Source organism: Molossus molossus, unplaced genomic scaffold, assembly GCF_014108415.1.
Source record: "Molossus molossus isolate mMolMol1 unplaced genomic scaffold, mMolMol1.p scaffold_m16_p_1, whole genome shotgun sequence".
Taxonomy (NCBI): domain Eukaryota; kingdom Metazoa; phylum Chordata; class Mammalia; order Chiroptera; family Molossidae; genus Molossus; species Molossus molossus.
Window position 1 is genome coordinate 179308390 of NW_023425344.1, and position 18303 is coordinate 179326692.

At 53.5% G+C, this 18303-nt stretch overlaps 1 protein-coding gene across 1 annotated transcript; it reads left to right on the top strand.

Annotated features, from left to right (window-relative positions):
• Nucleotides 1-4143: 4143 nt before the first annotated feature.
• On the top strand, nt 4144-17613 carry DISP2 (dispatched RND transporter family member 2). Its single transcript, XM_036243342.1, has 8 exons — nt 4144-4256; nt 10380-10709; nt 10991-11020; nt 11168-11291; nt 11574-11689; nt 11886-12010; nt 12378-12475; nt 14072-17613. The coding sequence occupies exons 1-8, from the start codon at nt 4144-4146 to the stop codon at nt 17330-17332; spliced, it is 4197 nt and encodes a 1398-aa protein (XP_036099235.1). The 3' UTR covers nt 17333-17613.
• Nucleotides 17614-18303: the final 690 nt, after the last annotated feature.

Here is an 18303-nt window from a genome sequence, read left to right on the forward strand (position 1 = left end):
GGTTTGTCACAGCAGAGTGCCTCCCTTAGTGTCATGGAGTTTCTCTGAGGTTTGGAGGGCAGAGAGCTGACAGGGTGGGGTCAAGAACCCACACTTCCTAACTGGCCCACTCCACCCAAGAGGACTCAGCCAGCTCTTGAGCAAACGGGAATGCATAGGTGAACTTTGCACTGACTTTCAATATACATATATCTGTTGTTGAGTGAATGAAGGAAGGAATAATGGTCAGGCAAGTGACCAAGTCTGAGGAGCCTTGTTGGAGGTGGGGGGTGGGCACAAAATCAGTACCAGGGAGAGGACAGACTTCTCACTGCAGAACCAAATGACCAAAGCTGCTGCTTTTTCCCCCTTTCTCTCCCACAGGTCAGACGTTAGGAAAGTTTCACACTTGTCTTCCCTTTTTCCTCCCCATTGCCATGTCCTCCAGACCTCTAGCAGCCTCCCTATCCTTCCCAAATGAAGAGCAGGGAGCAGGCTCAGCCATCAGCCCCACAGACTCATCCACCCCCTGCTGGCTGCAGCCTTCTCTTCAGCTGCTCTCCTGTTTTCCCATCTGTCTCTCTCCTTTCCTCATATCTCCTCCCTGCACCAGCAGCACATCCTCTCTCCTGCTGCTTCCCCGCCTGTTCATGCTTCCCTGCCTTCCTGGCTACCCCTACAGCTGGCCGGCTCCCAAACCCCGTTCTACAGGGCCCCGATGACCTGCCTGGGCCAGAGAAGAGAGGCTGCCAGCTCTCTTTCCTGCCCCCTGGCGCTTCATTGGCTACCACCAGCAGACCCAGCTCCTAGGCCTGGAACGGGTCCCACCATAAAAAGAGTCATAGAAGGAAATGCAGGCAGGGTAAGAAAGGGTCATTGCCAGGCATCACTGAGTCAGGGCTGCTCTAACGTGGTCACAGGAAAGTCCCTAGTCCTAGAGCCTGCCTCTCCCCACCCTCCGCCACCACCCCATGACTACCTCCACTCCCCAAGTCTTTACCAGGCTCTAGGGGGCAGAAGTAGACTGGGAAGTTATCTCACTCCTAGAGTAGGGGCACAGCCCTACTCCTACTTCCTCAGGATCCCAGGCAAAGTGGTATCTCTCTCCTCTTCCCTGGGCATGTGGCAAGAGGCAGAGAAACTCCTCTGACCTTGAGGCCTCAGGAGTGATTCTAGCCAAGACAAAAAATTAAACTACCCTCTTTCCAGGCCTCTTCTGGCTCGGGCAGGAAAGCCTTGATTTTACTTTCTATTCTTTCTGGTTTCTTGAGTCTGGCACCTATTCAGGGACAGGCAGGGGTTCTCACACACTCCCATTGTCCTGTATATACTACCATGCACATATAACCATATACCTGTATCTGTGTACACAACAGGCATGTATTTGCACCCACCCATGTACATGTACACAGACATGGCTATTTGTATGTAAATTAATACACAACCTTGTACCTACACACATGCATCCACTACCTACATAGTGAATATGCACACCCTTGACTTGCCACCTCCTATCTTTGGTTTCCTCCCACCTTCCAGCTACGTTCCTCCTCCTCCTTCTCCTCTACTCCAGCAAATCCCCTGACCCTGCCTCCTGTCTTCTCCTTGCCTCTGGCCCACAGTGAGCTCCTCTGTAGCCTCCCCAGCTACCTTCACTTCTAAGTACAGTCAGCTTGCAGTACCTAACATGGCAAAACCTCTAGTCACTCTACAAGGGTTCCTGGGTAATGGAAGGAAGATGAGATTGAGATGATTCTGCTTCTTCATTACAGATAAAATAAACTGAGGTCCAGGGAGTAGGAGTCATATTTCAGCTCAAGGAATGGAGACTAATGAATCTAGCTTCCTCCCGTTTTGTCTGCTCAGTGCTCTGGCTTCATCAAAGCAAAAGGCCCAGAGCTAGGAACTGTCACTGCTGTCCCTGCCTCCCAACCCTCCACCATGATCCCCTGCTAGTGCCCAGGAATCTTGAGTCCTCTACAGTAGGGTATAGGGAGAAGGGAGAAGGGAGGGAGTTGATTTGGGGTGAAATTGGCACTCATCTCTGATTTTAACATTGTTCATTTGGCTTTCCACAGGATCACTGCTATGGTCATAGGCATGGCCATAACCCTAGCCTTGGGCAATGCCCCAGAGGGGAGCCACCCCCAGGGCCCTGTGGGCCACCCCCTGGTCCACATCACTGAGAAAACAGAAGAAACGAGACATAAGAATAGGGAGCCTGTGTGGGTTGCCCTGCTGATCTGACATGGAGCCTGAACCAATCTTTTCTTCCTAATAAAGAGCCTCCTAAAGGCCTTTTTTTTTTTTTTAGGGGAGAGAGAGAGAGAGAGAGGGAGAGAGAGAGAGAGAGAGAGAGAGAGAGAGAGAGAGAGAGAAACATCTATAAGTTGCTTCCCATACATGCCCTGACTGGGGATCAAACCCATGACCCTTCAGTCCACAGGATGTCGCTCCAACCAACTGAGCCACACTGGCCTGGATGCCATGTTTTACTCTTTAAAAGAGCCTGTCTTCCTTCACATCCAACCTGTCACTCAGGGGGCCCAGTGGTCTCTGAGTTCTCTAGTTGTGGGAATGGGATACCAAGCCAGGCATTCTCAAAAGCTTGGCTCACTGGTTTCCATAGCATATGGTTGTATAAGGCCACCTCTTTTTCCCTGTTCACTTCTGCTTCCTTCCATCAAACAACCCAAATTGTGGCCTCATCACCTCTACCCCATCATATACACCCAGACCTGGCGAATCTTCTAGAGTTCCATCTTGCATGCCTCACTTTATAGATCACAAGCCTTTAATGGATCCCTACTATCCAGATGTATTTCTCACCAGTCCCTAAACATACACTGAACTTTCCAGCCTCCTTAACTTTGCATAGTTTCTCACCATGACCACCACCACCCTGTCCTACCCCCAAGTCAGTAATTCCTTGCTTCCAAGACACCTGAAGCTCCACCATCAACATGAAGCCTTCCCTAAAATCCATTGGGAAAAGAGAGGTCCTATTTCTGCACACTGCCTCCTTCTCTACAGCTTATATTAACTATCACATGGGCCTGACCACATCCTACCCAGTCAGCACCAATTTATGGGCTAGCCTTTTATCTCTCCAACCAAACTAAGGTACTCAGAGCAGGCCCACAACTTCTACACATCTAGATTTCCCCACCCCCATCTCCTGCTGACCAATGCCCTGCACAGAACGGGATTTGCACAGTTTAGGAATATCTATAGTCCAAATGCTTCTACATTCTGTCTCCCCAGCCCCATTCTTCAGCCAAGGCACCTTCCTGCACACACATCCAGACTGCTTGCTGTGAATTCTACTTCTTGCAAATTCTACATCTGGGACTCTCTCCACCCTCCAGCTCCCAGACTTTTTACACTGCCCCTATCTATTCTAGTGTTACTACAGCCCTCTAGCCAGGCCTGTCTTGCTGGCTGGGAAGGCAGCAAGTGCCCTGGAGTGAGTGGGTACTGGATGAAGTGGATGATTATAAGAAAAGGAACCAGGGATTCTCTGAGTGTATCCACACCCCTTGCACGCTGCCTATACTCCACACTGGAATAACAGAATTGGGGCTCCGCGTCTGATGGGCCTGACGGGCGCAGACTCAGGGCCAGGTCCAGATGAACGTAAAGGAAGACGCAACTTGAGCAGGCGCCTAGCCCCACTGGGGAGGAAAGGGGGTCGCTGAACGGAGCGGAGCCGAAAGAAATGTGGGACTAGTCACCCGACCTCTCGACTCTTCAGTGTCCTGTGCCATGAAGTGCAGGCGTGGAGCTGCTCCTTCTTTCCGAGTGGAAAAGTCTGCATTTCAAGTTGTGAGGCTTTCTATATTGTGCTTGGGTCGCGCTTCCTGAAGATCGATGTCTCTCAGGAAAGGCCAATGTGCAGACTACAGTCAGAGAGCCGGACTCCTAACAGCGGCTCTTAGACTTGGCCTGGTTAGAGCCGCCCACGCCAACAGCCCCCGGTCTTAAAAGACAGAGCGCCTCCGGCTCTGGGCAGCGGCGCCGCGGGCAGCCTCTGTCCCCGCCCCCCGGTGCCGCGCCCATTGGCTGGGCTCTTGGTCGGCCCTGCCCAGTGATCTACGCATGCGTAGGAGCCCGCCCCTCGACAGCTTCAGCACCAGCGCTCGGACAGCGGCGCCGCCCACGGGCATGGACCGAGGTAGCAGCAGCACCGGTAGCAGTCCGGCTCCCCGCCCGGGTCCAGAAGGGGATCAGCGGCACGAGGGGGATCCTTTGGCCGCAGATGGCAGCTCCCCGGACAGGTAGGGCATACCACTCCACAGACCCAACTCATAGACCTTCCCAGCATCTCCGCCCCAGATATTCCCAGTAGCCGCCATACATGTCCCCATTCATTCTCTAGCCCCTCTTAGAGCCCCTTCCCAGGCCTCCAAGCTCCAGTCCCCCTGGCCACGCCCTCATTCTGCCTAGTCAATTTTCTCTCTTCTTGATACCCCCTACTGTCAGCCCCCATTGCCCTCAAAGCCTCGGTACCTGCCCCACCCACTCTTCCTACCTTTCCTCTTAGGCCCGGAGTTCCTCCCTTAGGCCTTCCTAGCCCCTCCCTCCAGGCCCTGCCCCCACATCTTCTCAGTAAGCCCCAAGCCTGCGGCGGACCTCAGTCGGGTTCCAGCATGTCAGTGTGCTGGAAGGTGTGCGTGTGTCATAGATGGAAGTCTCACCAAGGTGTGTGTCCTGGGGAGGGCAGACACTCAGCGGCCACACGAGGGACTGTCTTTGTCCATTACCGTCAGTCTCCACTCTACCCTGCATGGCCAGCTGCGCACGTGTGGGCCAGAGTCTTCACATGTGGCAGCTACCGGCACTCACTGGAGGGACTAAGGTGGACAGGCTTAGAGGCTCAGGCCACTGGTCAGAATCATCCCTGAAGGAGTCCCAGGCTGGTGGGACCAGGGGAACACCGTCCAGCTGAGGGTCCAGACCTTGATGCTTCTCATCTCTCTTCCTCCACCATATATGAAAGGAAACAGTCCAGCCAGGTAGCAATATGGTGCAATTTCTTGCCCTAATTGATCTGCTGCCTCCAGAATCCCTCCTCTGACAGGACACTGCCTTTCCATCCTGCCTGCACTGAAATAAGAGGCATTCTTTGGAGGCACAAAGCAGAGGTGGACACATGGTCTCCAGAGTGCTTCAGTTAAAATGTACATTCTGTACCTCAGAACAAGAGGAGGCTCAACAAATGAAGACAGATATTTTCTTCCCTCTATTGGTAACACATCAGCCTGGAGAGATTTAGCCACCTCTCCGTCTGAAAGGCACAGAGATTTCTTCAAAGGGGTGGGACACAGGAAGATGTGTTCCCTGGACCAGGGTCTACCTGAGACCATGACCTGACCAAAGAGTCAGGGGTGGACAGGGCAGGGACAGTGGCAGGGCAGAGCATGGGGCTGGGGCCAGGACACTCTTTAGAAGGAGCTGGAGAGTCATTTGGTGCCTTGTATATTTTGCCAAGGATCACGCTATCTGGTCTGCTCACTTCCCCTGCACATGAAGGTCATTTTTGGGCACAGGAACCACTTGTTCTCCTCCAACAACTCCGTGGGACCTCTGGCCCCTCTCTGCACTTCCCCAGAGACCCTGGATACTAATCAGGCAAAGGGACTCAGTTCAATTCAAGAAACACAAATATACTCCTATTGAACTAAGTAGAACTCTGGGGATAGATACACAGTGAATATGATGGTGTGTACTTGCGTGCACGTGTGCACACACACACAGTCCTTTACTAACGCATCAACTACAGAGCAATATGAAATAGTTTATTCTTTGTATTTTTAAAAATTACCTTTTTATTTTCCAAGTGGTGTGAACTTCTGTTCCATCTATCCTGGCCACTCTGCAGGATCACATAGGCATCCATATGGCTATGTGTCTGTGGGTTTGGAAGCAAGGTTAATGCACATGTGCATTGCCCTTTATGAAACTCCCAAATGGGGGCTCTGTGTCTGGAGCCCTGTCAGCTAGGCCCTGGCTGCTGTGACTTTGGCTTCTTAAGGAGGCCTGTGTCACTACTTTCCATCCTCCGGCCTGCCTGCCTCAGTCACTTGGCTTACAAGCCAGCGAGCCCAGGCAGGCAGCCCAGGAAGTAGCTTATCCCAGTCAGAGCCATGGAACTGAGAGGGTGAGATTGAAAGCCCCCTGGGGAAGCATGGCCTGGAGTACTTAAGTCATATTAGTACTAGGTCTCCTGAGAACAGAGGGCAGCAGGGGCTGGCAGGAGAAACCTTTTATTGTGAAGAGTTTGGCTGTTCTCCTTGAAAGAGTTGAGACAAAGGCCCAGTTCTACAGCAGTCAGAATGTGGAGGTTTCACATTCTACCATATTTCCCTGGCCGGTATGGCTTAGTTGGTTGGGCATCCTCCTGTGCACTGAAATGTTGCCAATTCAATTTCCATTCAGGGCATATGCCTGGGTTGCCAGCTTGATCCCCAGTAGGGGGCACGCAAGAGGCAGCCAATCAGTTGATGTTTGATGTTTTACTCTCATATCAATGTTCTCTCTCTCTCTCTCTCCCTTCTCTCTCTAAAAAAATCAATTAAAAAAAAAACAACAAAAAAAACTCTACCATACTGACCATGATGGACACAATAAAAAAGGGTGAGATTTGGGAATAGCAGATCCTAGGTCCCTGGAGGGGGAAATAAGGGGTTAAAAGAAAGGGGTTGGCACCAGGAAGACCCCAGTAGAAGCAAATCAATGGTAGAGGCTGGAATCGCACTTGAAAAGAAGCCACTGAAGGAAGGAGTTGGGCTTATGAGGTTTGGTAGACTGGTTAAAGGAGAGTGCTCATGTTTTCCTCTGGCACCCCCTCAAGTGCTGGCTTCCCTTAATGAAAAGAAACTGACACTCCAAGTGGGAGCCTGGCTGCTAGCACAAGTCCAGTGCTCAGTGAGTGCTTTTAGGCCATGGGAAGTTGAAATAGGCACCCTGGTTGCCCCACCCTCCTGACCTCCGGAAGGCAGGCCTTGCTCTAAAAGGGAAACCAAGACTAACAGGTCATCTTCATGCCTTCAGGATCCAATCCAAGCCAAGCACAATGCTCAGCATATGTTAGGTACTCAAAAAATACCTGCAGAATAAAAACCTTAAAGAGGTAGATGCCCACATTTATATATATAAACCCAGGCCATTTATCCAGCTTCCTTTTGGCCCATGGAGATGGGCCCATAAGGTCTTTTAACAGCTAAGACATGGGTAGCTATGTTGTTAACTTTATGGGATCATCTGAGGTCTTGCTTTAGAACAACATTGGTCAAATTCCTATTTTTCTAAACGTTGTTAGTAAAAAAATAAAACAAAAACTAATAAGTATCAGTGATTTAAATCATGAGATCAAATTCTGATGCAAGTTTTAGATAACAAAAAGGAAAGTATTTTTTAAAAAAGGAAAATATTGCCCTGGCTGGTTTTGCTCAGTGGTTAGAGTGTCGGCCCACGGTCCAGAGAGACCAGGGTTCGGTTCCCGCTAAGGGCATGTACCTTGGTTGCAGTTTGTCCCCGGCCCCAGTTGGGGTCATGTGGGTAGCAGCCAGTTGATGTGTCTCTCTCACATTGATGTTTCTCTCTCTCTTCCTCCCTCTCTCCCTCTCGCTCTATCTGAAGATAAATGCAAAAAGTGTCATTGGGTGAGGATAAAAAAATAAAATAAAATAAAATATAAAAATAATAAAAGAGCCCCTGGCCGGTTTGGCTCAGCGGTTGGAGTGTCGGCCTATGGTCCAGAGAGACCCAGGTTCAGTTCTCGCTAAGGGCACATACCTTGGTTGCAGTTTGTCCCTGGCCCTGGCTGGGTCGTGTGGGTGGCAGCCACTCGATGTGTCCCTTTCACATTGATGTTTCTCTCTCTCTCTCTCCCTCACTTTCCCTCCCACTCTATCTGAACAAAAAATGGAAAAAATATCCTCGGGTGAGGATAAAAATAATAATAATAATAATAATAAAGAAAAATGTTTATAATTATATATGTAGTGAGATTCTCAAGGCATGAGAAGTTCATATATATATAGTTCATTTTAGAGAGAGAGAGGGAAAAAGAGAGACAGACAGACAGATAGACACTGATTTGATGCTCCACTTACTTATGCATTCATTGGTTACTTCTTATATGTGCCCTGACAGGGATCGAACCCTTAACTTTGGCATATTGGGACAATACTCTAACCAACTGAGCTGCCCAGCCAGGGCCTTCAATAAAGATATATTATCTGAGCCCTGGCCAGTTTGGCTCAGTGGTTAAAGAATTGGCCCGCGGACTAGAGTCCCAGGTTTGGTTCCTGCTAAGGGCACGTACCTTGGTTGCAGTTTGTCCCTGGCCCCAGTTGGGGTCGTGTGGGTGGCAACCAGTCGATGTGTCTCTCTTACATCAATGTTTCTCTCTCTCTCTCTGCCTCCCTCTCTTCCTCTTGCTCTATCTAAAGATAAATGCAAAAAATGTCCTCAGGTGAGGATAAAAAAAAATTTTTTTTTAAAAGATATATTATCTGAGATGCCTAGAGAGGTCAAATTGTAAATATAAATATACTTCTTATACTACATGCTCCCTGCAGCACTGAGTGTGAGAAGGGGCAGGAAAGTAAATGTGTCTTTCCCATGCCAGGCTCCATGCCAGGCACCTCACATACATTGTATCAGTTAATACCAAACACGGGAGGGGTCCTTATCATTATACCCTCAAGCAACAGACATGATGCCAATGCTCCAAGAATTGTGTGTATTTCCCAAGGTCCCAGAGTTAAAGGATGGATGGAGCCAGGAGTACACCTCCACTGCTCCCCCATTTCATTCTCAGCATGGGGGTCATTCTCCTCAGACTGCTGCTATGCCAGCCAGCCAGCCTTCTGGGAGGAAGAAGATGAGCTTGCCTGTTCTTTACAGTTCCTCTACTTGGTCTCTGGGCAGAACCTGGCTTCTGTGGGCAGTGTCCACTTGCATCAGAACTTGGGTCCATAGCCCCTTCAGCAGTGCAGCAGGCAGGACTGGAAACCAAGGTTGGTTAGCATACACCTGGCTGTCCTGTGGAAGGTATATAACCTCTGACAGGCCACGTGATCCAGGGAGATGGCGGGAAAGAGACAGGACTCTTCCAAGGCTTCCCGGCCCAGAATCCCTGGGGAACCCTGCACTCTGTTCTGTGGCCATCTTCTTGTGTCCTAGGTCTGGTAACCCTGTCACTGGGGTGAGACTCCATCTATCCCCACACCCAAGGAGTGGGGCTGAGTCCCTACCCAAGAGTGTTGCCCTCACTAGTAATTTTGGAGGAGGAATCTATTTCTGACCCCACCCTGGCAAATTCTTTGGGGGTCCCCACTCCATCCCCCAACGGTGCACACCCTTGCAAAGCAAACCTTCAGTCCTATGTCCCAAGGTTGGTGGAAAGGCAGCAGCTGCCTCTGCCAACTTTCTCTAACTATCCCCAGGCCTGTGAAGGTTGGCCCTCCTCTGGGCCCCATAAGCCCTCTGTGACTTCTTCTCTCACAGAATTCAACATGTTAGACTATGCACATCTCCCACCTACTATGAGTGCCTAGAGGACAAGGACGAGGCCTTCATTATCCTAGCACCACGACTGGCAGCCTGTCTGGCACTCGGTATTCATTCAATAAACATTCCCTAGGCACCTTCTGTGTCCAAGGCACTGTTCAAGGCGCTGAGGATAGAGATGAACAAACGTACCAGGCCCCTGCTCTTCCAGAGCTCACATTCAATATGAGAGACAGGAATAAACACGACAACTATATAATATACTGTCCAGTTGTGACAAATGCTCTAAAAAAATATAAAGCAGGTAGGGAGATGGAGAACCGGTGGGTGATTATTTAGAAAGGGTAGTCATGGAAGGCTTCTCTAAGAAAATAATAGTTGAACTGAGAATGGAATAAAGAGAGAGTGTGAGCTATGTAATTATCTGGGAGAGGAGCAATTATCTGTGGGGACAAGCATGCAGCAGGTGCTCAATAAATATCTAACAAGAGAATGAACCAGTGACTGTAGCGGAAAGAACACAGGGCTGCAAGTCAGAACTGGGTTCGAGGCCCAGCTCTTCACATCTTACTGACCCTCAGTTTTCAAATCTATAAACAAGGAAAGTACTTCCCCTATAGGTTTTTGAAAGGAGTAAATTAGATCATACATGTAAAAGCACATTCGTTGCCTAGCACAGTGTCTGGCATGTAGCAGGCTAACAGTAATGTGGTTTTGTTTTTGTTTTTTGAGTGCATGGACAGATGAGTGAATAAGACAATGGACCCCCAAGAGGCAGGCTGAGATGTAGATGCACCCTCCTTGCCTCTCCTCTAGGACTAGTAACAGAAAAATCTCACCAGTGAGCCTCACCCAGTCTTCCCTGCCTCTTCTCTCCCCAGGTCCCAGAGCAAGGCCGTGGCCCCTGAGGCAAGCCCAGAAAGAAGCTGCTCCCTCCACAGCTGTCCCCTTGAGGACCCTTCTAGTTCTTCGGGACCTCCACCAGCAACTTCTACCCTCCAGCCTGTGGGCCCATCCAGCCCCTTGGCCCCTGCCCACTTCACTTATGCCCGGGCACCGAAGGAATGCCGGGGGGGAAGTTCCTTGCCAGGGCTCGGGGACCGGGCAGCTCTGTGCTCCCATGGCTCCAGCCTCAGCCCCTCCCCAGCCCCCTCACAGCATGGTGGGGCCTGGAAGCCGCCATCAGTGCAGCACCATGTGATCAGCGTCAGGTAAGGAGGGGTCCAGCAGCTTGCTAGTTGCCACTGCAAGGTAGGGTGGGGATAAAAAGTAGGGCCAACCCCCTGGGTTCTAGACTCCATCAATACAGCAGCCCGGGATGTCCCCTGCTGCTGATGAAGGCGGCAGCCTGGACAGGGGAGAAAGTAAGGGTGGTAGCTGTGGTGTGGGAAAGCCTAAAAGGGTTGATACCATCTTCCTCTATCTCCCAACCTCCCCTCCCCCCACCTTATGAGGACTCTGGCAAGCAAGTGTCTTTTCTTCTATTCCACAGGCAGGAGCAGGCCTTCCGGATGCCAAAGAGGTAGGCCTAGGCCTTCTCTTGACCCCTAGGATGACCAGGCTGTACCTCATACAGCTCCACCACCCCTTCGTGGTGGCTCCTAAGCTCACCCAGCCCCCGCTACCACACCCAACACCAATTCATGTGGGCTCTCTTCCTCTTTTCCAGCTATTCCCAGCTGATTGCTGAGTGGCCAGTGGCAGTGCTGCTGCTGTGTCTAGCTGTCATCCTCCTCTGCACCCTGGCTGGACTCTTGGGGGGCCACCTGCCTGACATCTCCAAGCCCTTGCTGGTGAGGGGCCAAGGGGAGGGAGGGGGGTCCCAGGCCTGGCCACCTCTTCTAAGTCTGGGCAACAAGTGGGAGTGTCCCAGCTGGGGGTGGGGTAGCAGTGGTGGGCTCTTAGCCTACAGAGAGAGTTGGGAAGATGGTATAGAGGTGATGCTCCCATTCAACAATCCAGGCAGGCAGGCTGGCCTTCGCTGCTCCAGGGACCCAAAGGGGCAGAGCGGAGAAGGACCAGATAAAAAACCCCTCCTCCTGCTTGGCTGATCTTCTCGTTCCTCCTTCCCGCAGGGCTTTGAGCCTCGGGACACAGACATTGGACGCAAGCTAGTGGTCTGGAGAGCACTGCAGACCCTCACGGGCTCCCAGAAGCAGCTCTCCCTTTCTCCAGACCTTGAGCTGAACAGGTAATGGGTTCCCATCTTTCCATACATTTGGGGGGAATGGGAGAAAAAAATGAGGTCTCTAGGGAGAGGCCACCAGGTGACCTCTCCAAAGGCAGGTCAGAGGGGCTTGCTGGAGACCTCTAGAGAGTAGTGTCTGGCCTCCTCTGGGAACCCCAGCCCTTGATAGTTCCTGATATTCATTTTCTCTATACCTCAGCTCAAATCCCCACACCACTCTGAGCCCTGCACCCTGGAGTGACCAGGAGGGCATGGTCCGGCCCCGGAGGATGGTGGAGCCCCTGGTGGACAGAGGGCAAGAAAACTTCTTCTGTGGCCCCCCTGGTAAGCTTCAGCTTGGCCATGTCCTGGCTTTAATGGTGGTCCCCACCCTCACGTACTACAACAGAAAGGCCCAGAAGAACAAATCTGGACAGACAGAAAGGGAAGGAGGCCAACTGGCCACATTCAAGCCAAGGAAGTTGGATTACATCTGGGAAGATGAGGCAGGTCTCAGGTGCTCCAGCCAGGTAGGGTCAAGCTGGGTGTGGGTGGGGCACAGGAGCTGGAATGCAGGTGTATAATGGAGCAACCAGGGACAGGTTTCAGCATCCTGAGAATCTGAACCTCGTATGGCCTTGGGTAAGAATCTTTCCTTTGGTGGGCCCAGGACCTGGGGCCAAAGGGCTGAGCTCTGGGGGGTGTGTTGCAGAGAAGAGCTATGCACAGCTGGTGTTCATGTCCACCTCCGCGGGCAGCCTGTGGAACATACACGCCATCCATTCCATGTGTCGCATGGAACAGGACCAGGTGAGTTCACTGGGGAAATACCAGGGGCTGGGTGGGGAGGGAACCAGGACACCAAGAACCTGATCTCAAAGGAACACTTCTGAGCCAGGACTGCCTCGGTGGACTGAAAAGAGCATTCCCTGCTTAGAAAATCATTCCAATGCTGCTGAGAGGGTCTAGGTTGGGGTGGGGAAAGAAGTCAGCTGTTTTCTGAAGAGCCAAAACACAAGTGTTGGAAGACAGACCGTGCAGAACCTGGGAATTTCCTAAAGGTCTTGAAAAGGAGCCTCAAGAACTGATAAGGAGGCCTCGGCCCAAGACCCCCAGGCCCCATCAATCCAAGCAGCACCAATGCAATCATGCTAACTAGACAACCACACACCATAACATCTGCAGAAAGGTTTGCTGCTAAAAACAGTGTGAACACCACAAAGTAGCCCAAGCAGCTCACTTCACACAAGTGTATCCAAAGTACCAAAAGACACTGGTTAAGAACATGTGCTCTGGAGTCAGATGCCTGATTTCAAGACCAGCTCTAATATTCCCTAGCTGAATTCAGAGAACTAACTACCAGGTGCCCTCCCTCAAGCTGTGCGACTTCAGGCATGTTTCTTAACCTTTCAGTGCCTCAGTCTTTGTACATATAAAGTGGGGATAAGAAAGTTGTGACAGTCCGGCCGGTGTGGCTCGGTGGTTGAGCATCGACCCATGCACCAAGAGGTCGCCGGTTCAATTCCCGGCCAGGACACACGCCCAGATTGTGGGCCAGATCCCCAGTGGGGGGCATGCAGGAGGCAGCCAATTGATGTTCTCTCTCATCGATATTTCTATCCTGCTCTCCCTCTCCCTTCCTTGCTTTCTAAAAATCAATAAAGAGAAAAAAAGTTTTTAATTAAAAAAAAGGAATGTTGTGACAAGTAAGATAGAATTTGGAAAACTATAGCATAATGCCTGGCAATAGTAATCTCTCAATAAATGTTACTATTGTTACCATGATCTCAGATCCAAGGCCATGCATTCAGTTGGTGGCAGAACAGAGTACCTCTGGTTCCCAGACAGGTGCTCTCTGTAACTATACCAGTTGTTGTGAGGTCAACAGCAAGTGGAAGAGAAAAGGAGACATGAGGTCTGAAAAAGAAACAGACCTGTGCCTAAGAGGATTTAAGCAGACTAGTAGACAGAGGGGGGAAGGGGCTAGGGTTTGGCAGTGACCCTGATCCTGGAATGTTTTGGCCTCTGCTTTTCTCATCGTTCGCTTCCAGTTCCAGTTCCCTGGACCTTTGGCCCCGTTCCATCTGTGACTGCCACTTCCACTCTTACTCCTGGCTCAGGCAGTGTAGAGTTGGGGTGCATGACCTGCAGGGGCCCTTGGGGCAGGACCTCTCAGGCTGGGGTTTCAGCAGCATCTCTGAGGCTCCTCTTTGATGAAGTAACTGCTGACACCTTGGCCAGGAGCCAAAGGCAGCTCTGAGACAAGCCAGTTCTGCTGGGCTGTCAGGATATATCTCTGCCTCTGCCCTGCAGCCTGAAAGGAAGTGAGAGGGCCTCGGGCAGGGCTGGGGACACCTGGGCCCCTGCACTGCTCTTGAGCTCTTTCCTGCTGTCTGTGCCCCACAGATTCGTTCCCATACCCAATTTGGGGCTCTGTGCCAGCGTAGAGCAGCCAACGAGTGCTGCCCCAGCTGGTCCCTGGGCAACTATGTGGCCGTGCTCTCCAACCGCTCCTCCTGCCTGGACACTACGCAAGCAGATGCAGCCCGCACACTGGCCCTGCTTCGGACCTGTGCCCTCTATTACCACCGCGGTGCCCTGGTGCCCTCTTGTCTGGGACCTGGGCAAGACAAGCCCCCACGCTGTGCCCAGGTTCCCACCAAGTGCTCCCAGAGCAGTGCTGTCTACCAACTTCTGCATTTTCTGCTGGACAGGGATTTTCTGAGTCCCCAGACTGCTGACTACCAGGTGCCCTCCCTGAAGTACAGCCTGCTCTTCCTGCCCACCCCAAAGGGTGCCTCCATGATGGACATCTACCTGGACCGCCTGGCCACTCCCTGGAGGCTCTCTGACAATTACACGTCCATCACCGGCATGGATCTGGGCCTCAAGGAGGAGCTGCTGAGGAACTACCTGGCCCAGGATACGGTGTACCCCTTGCTGGCCCTGGCTGCCATCTTCCTCAGCATCGCCCTCTACCTGCGCTCCTTCTTCCTCACACTCATGGTGCTGCTAGGAGTTCTAGGCTCTCTGCTGGTGGCCTTCTTTCTTTACCGAGTGGCCTTCCGCATGGCCTACTTCCCCTTCGTCAATCTGGCGGCCCTTGTCCTGCTCAGCAGCGTCTGCACCAACCACACCCTCATCTTCTTCGACCTCTGGCGCCTCAGCAAGAGCCAGCTTCCCTCTGGGGGGCTGGCGCAGCGAGTGGGCCGCACCATGCACCACTTCGGCTATCTGCTGCTGGTCTCCGGCCTCACCACCAGCGCGGCCTTCTACGCCAGCTACCTGAGCCGCCTGCCGGCCGTGCGCTGCTTCGCCCTCTACATGGGCACGGCCGTGCTGGCGCACCTGGCGCTCACGCTGGCCTGGCTGCCCTCCTCGGCCGTGCTCCACGAGCGCTATCTGGCGAGCAGCTGTGCAGCCCGGGCGCGGGGTCCGTGGGCCAGCAGCGCGCCCCGGCGGCTGGCGTTGGCGCTGCACCGGCGGCTCCGCGGCCTACGGAGGGCCGCGGGCGGCACCTCGCGCCTGCTCTTCCAGCGCCTCCTGCCCTGCGGCGTCATCAAGTTCCGCTACATTTGGATCTGCTGGTTCACAGCGCTGGCGGCAGGGGGCGCCTACATCGCCGGCGTCAGCCCCCGCCTGCGGCTGCCCACCCTGCTGCCGCCCCGCGGCCAGGTCTTCCGGCCCAGCCACCCTTTCGAGCGCTTCGATGCGGAGTACCGCCAGCAGTTCCAGTTCGAGCGGCTGCCTGAAGGCGAGGGTGGCCACATGCCCGTGAGTTTGGTGTGGGGCATCTTACCTGTAGACACTGGGGACCCCGTGGACCCTCGCAGCAACAGCTCACTGGTAAGTGACCCTGCCTTCTCCACCAGCAGCCCCGAGGCCCAGCGCTGGTTGCTGGCACTCTGCCACAGAGCTCGGAATCAGAGTTTTTTTGGTGCCCAGCCAGAGGGCTGGCCCACACTGTGCTTCGTGGAGGCCCTGCAGCACTGGATGGAGAGCCCCAGCTGTGGCCGCCTGGGGCCTGGCCTCTGCTGTGGCCACTCAGGATTCCCCTGGGCACCCCAGCTTTTCCTGCACTGCCTCAAGATGATGGCTCTGGAGCAAGGCCCAGATAGCACCGGTGACCTGGGGCCCCGCTTCAATACCCAGGGCAGCCTAATTGCTCTGGTCCTGCAGTTCCAGACCAACTTCCAGTATAGTCCAGACTACAGCCAGGCCCACCATTTCTACACCGAGGTCAGCCACTGGCTGTCCGCAGAGCTGGGCAGGGCACCTCCGGGCCTGCGCCAGGGTTGGTTCACCAGCCGTCTGGAGCTATACAGTCTGCAGCACAGCCTGAGCACCGAGCCTGCTGTGGTGCTGGGCCTGGCTCTGGCTCTGGCCTTTGCCACACTGCTGCTGGGCACCTGGAATGTTCCACTCAGCCTGTTCTCCGTGGCAGCTGTAGCAGGTACAGTACTGCTCACCGTGGGGCTCCTGGTTCTACTCGAGTGGCAGCTCAACACTGCCGAGGTACTCTTTCTCTCAGCCTCTGTGGGCCTCTCGGTAGACTTCACTGTCAACTACTGCATCTCCTATCACCTTTGCCCACACCCGGACCGCCTGAGCCGCGTGGCCTTCTCCCTGCGCCAGACCAGTTGCGCCACGGCCGTGGGGGCCGCAGCCCTGTTTGCAGCTGGTGTGCTCATGCTGCCTGCCACAGTGCTGCTCTATCGCAAGCTAGGCATTGTCCTCATGATGGTCAAGTGCGTCAGCTGTGGCTTTGCCAGCTTCTTCTTCCAATCTCTCTGCTGTTTTTTTGGTCCAGAGAAGAACTGTGGGCAGATCCTCTGGCCCTGTGCCCACCTGCCATGGGATGCTGGAACTGGGGAGCCAGGAGGGGTGAAGGCAGGCCGCCCACGACCAGGGTCAGTAGGAGGGCGTCACGGATCCTGCTCAGAGCAGTATGAGCTACAGCCCCTGTCACGGCGCCGGAGCCCCAGCTTTGACACCAGCACAGCCACCAGTAAACTGTCTCACCGGCCCTCAGTGCTCTCTGAGGATATACAGCTTCATGATGGCCCCTGCTGCTCCCGGCCCCCACCAGCCCCTACCTCCCCAAGGGAGCTGTTCCTGGACCACCAGGCAGTCTTCAGCCAGTGCCCAGCCCTGCAGACCTCTTCCCCTTATAAGCAGGCTGGCCACAGCCCCAAAACCCAGGCCAGGCAGGACTCCCAAGGGCAGAAGGCTGAGCCCTTGCAGGCCTCACCAGAAGCCCCAGCCCACACCCCCAAGGCCAAGGCTGCAGAACCACCTGACTGCCTCTGCTCTTCAGCCAGCACCCTGGAGGGGCTCAGCGTCTCCGACGAGACCTGCCTAAGCACCTCTGAGCCCAGTGCCCGGGTGCCAGATTCCATGGGTGCCACCCCAGAGGACCAGGATGAAACTGAGCAGTCAGTATCTCAGCGAGGCCAGCTGAATGGGAAGCGGGACACCCTATGGCTGGCGCTGAAGGAGACTGTGTATGATCCATCACTGCCTGCCTCCCACCAGAGCAGCTCATCCTGGAAGGGCCGTGGGGGACCAGGGGATGGCAGCCCTGTGGTACTGCCCAACAGCCAACCAGATCTGCCAGATGTTTGGCTGCGCAGGCCCAGCACCCACACTTCAGGATACAGTAGTTGAGAGAGACCCAGGGAAGCTAGACCAGGGTGCAGAGCCTGTCAGGGATGCCAGGGCAGGGGCAGCATCAGGCTGGAGCCTGATGGTGTTTCCTAAGTTGGCATGGAGAGATCTCACCCTTCACCTGTGGATTGTAAACCCTGCCAGATAGTCCCGCCTTGGTTCGGGCTGCTGCTTACAGCCAACATCTGGAGGATTCAGTGGGGAGAGTCTTTGGAGGGAAATGCCAAGCTCTCTTTGTGACCTGCTGAGGGCTCCTGTGCCCCCACAGTGCCAACCAGACCCACCCTGGGGTATCTCACAGAACAAGAGTCCTGGGGAACCTCAGCAACCTCCTGGGCCTCATACCTTTCAGGGGCTCTTTATCAGGACACTTCCTTCTCTTTTGGGGGCTTCTCTGCCAGAATCGGTCTGGGGACTCTGTCCTGAACTGCCCTGCCCTCCCAGTCTGACCAGAAATTCATCAAGGCCGGGCTGAGACGGCAGGAGCAGGAGGACTGGTTAGCCTCGGAGCATCCCTATTGTATTGCAGGCTGGTCCTCTGTAGGAAGCTTCTCTGGCAGGGAAGAGTGGGCTCTCCTGTTAATAATCAGAATCCTTTCCATCCCTGCTCCGTTTAGTTTACAGAACATCACCATACCCATCGTCTCTTTGGAATCCCACTTCACTATGCAGTAGCCTGCAGTTGGCCAGGTTCTTTTGCCCCCAATTTTATAGGTAAAGACTTTGAAAGTGAGGTTAAAAGTCACGTAGCTAATAAATGGCAGGGCGGGTTTCCTTACTCACTCTACTGCTACAGCTCCCACTCTCCTCCTGGCCACCTGTTCCAAGGACATTGGTGTGTGGCTGTCCTGATCTTTTACCTCTAGCACCCTTCTGTGACCTACATTCTCAGACGTCTCTGAATAAGCCCCCCCCTCTCGCCCCCCCAGGGCTCCATCTCCAGAGAGAGATATACTTTGAGCAAGCCTGGA

Excerpts from the sequence above, each read along its gene's own strand:
- DISP2 (XM_036243342.1), top strand. The coding sequence starts at position 4,144 with ATGGACCGAGGTAGCAGCAGCACCGGTAGCAGTCCGGCTCCCCGCCCG. Across the intron at positions 4,257-10,379 it reads GATGGCAGCTCCCCGGACAG|GTCCCAGAGCAAGGCCGTGG; the intron begins GTAGGGCATACC and ends TTCTCTCCCCAG. Across the intron at positions 12,476-14,071 it reads GTCGCATGGAACAGGACCAG|ATTCGTTCCCATACCCAATT; the intron begins GTGAGTTCACTG and ends TGTGCCCCACAG.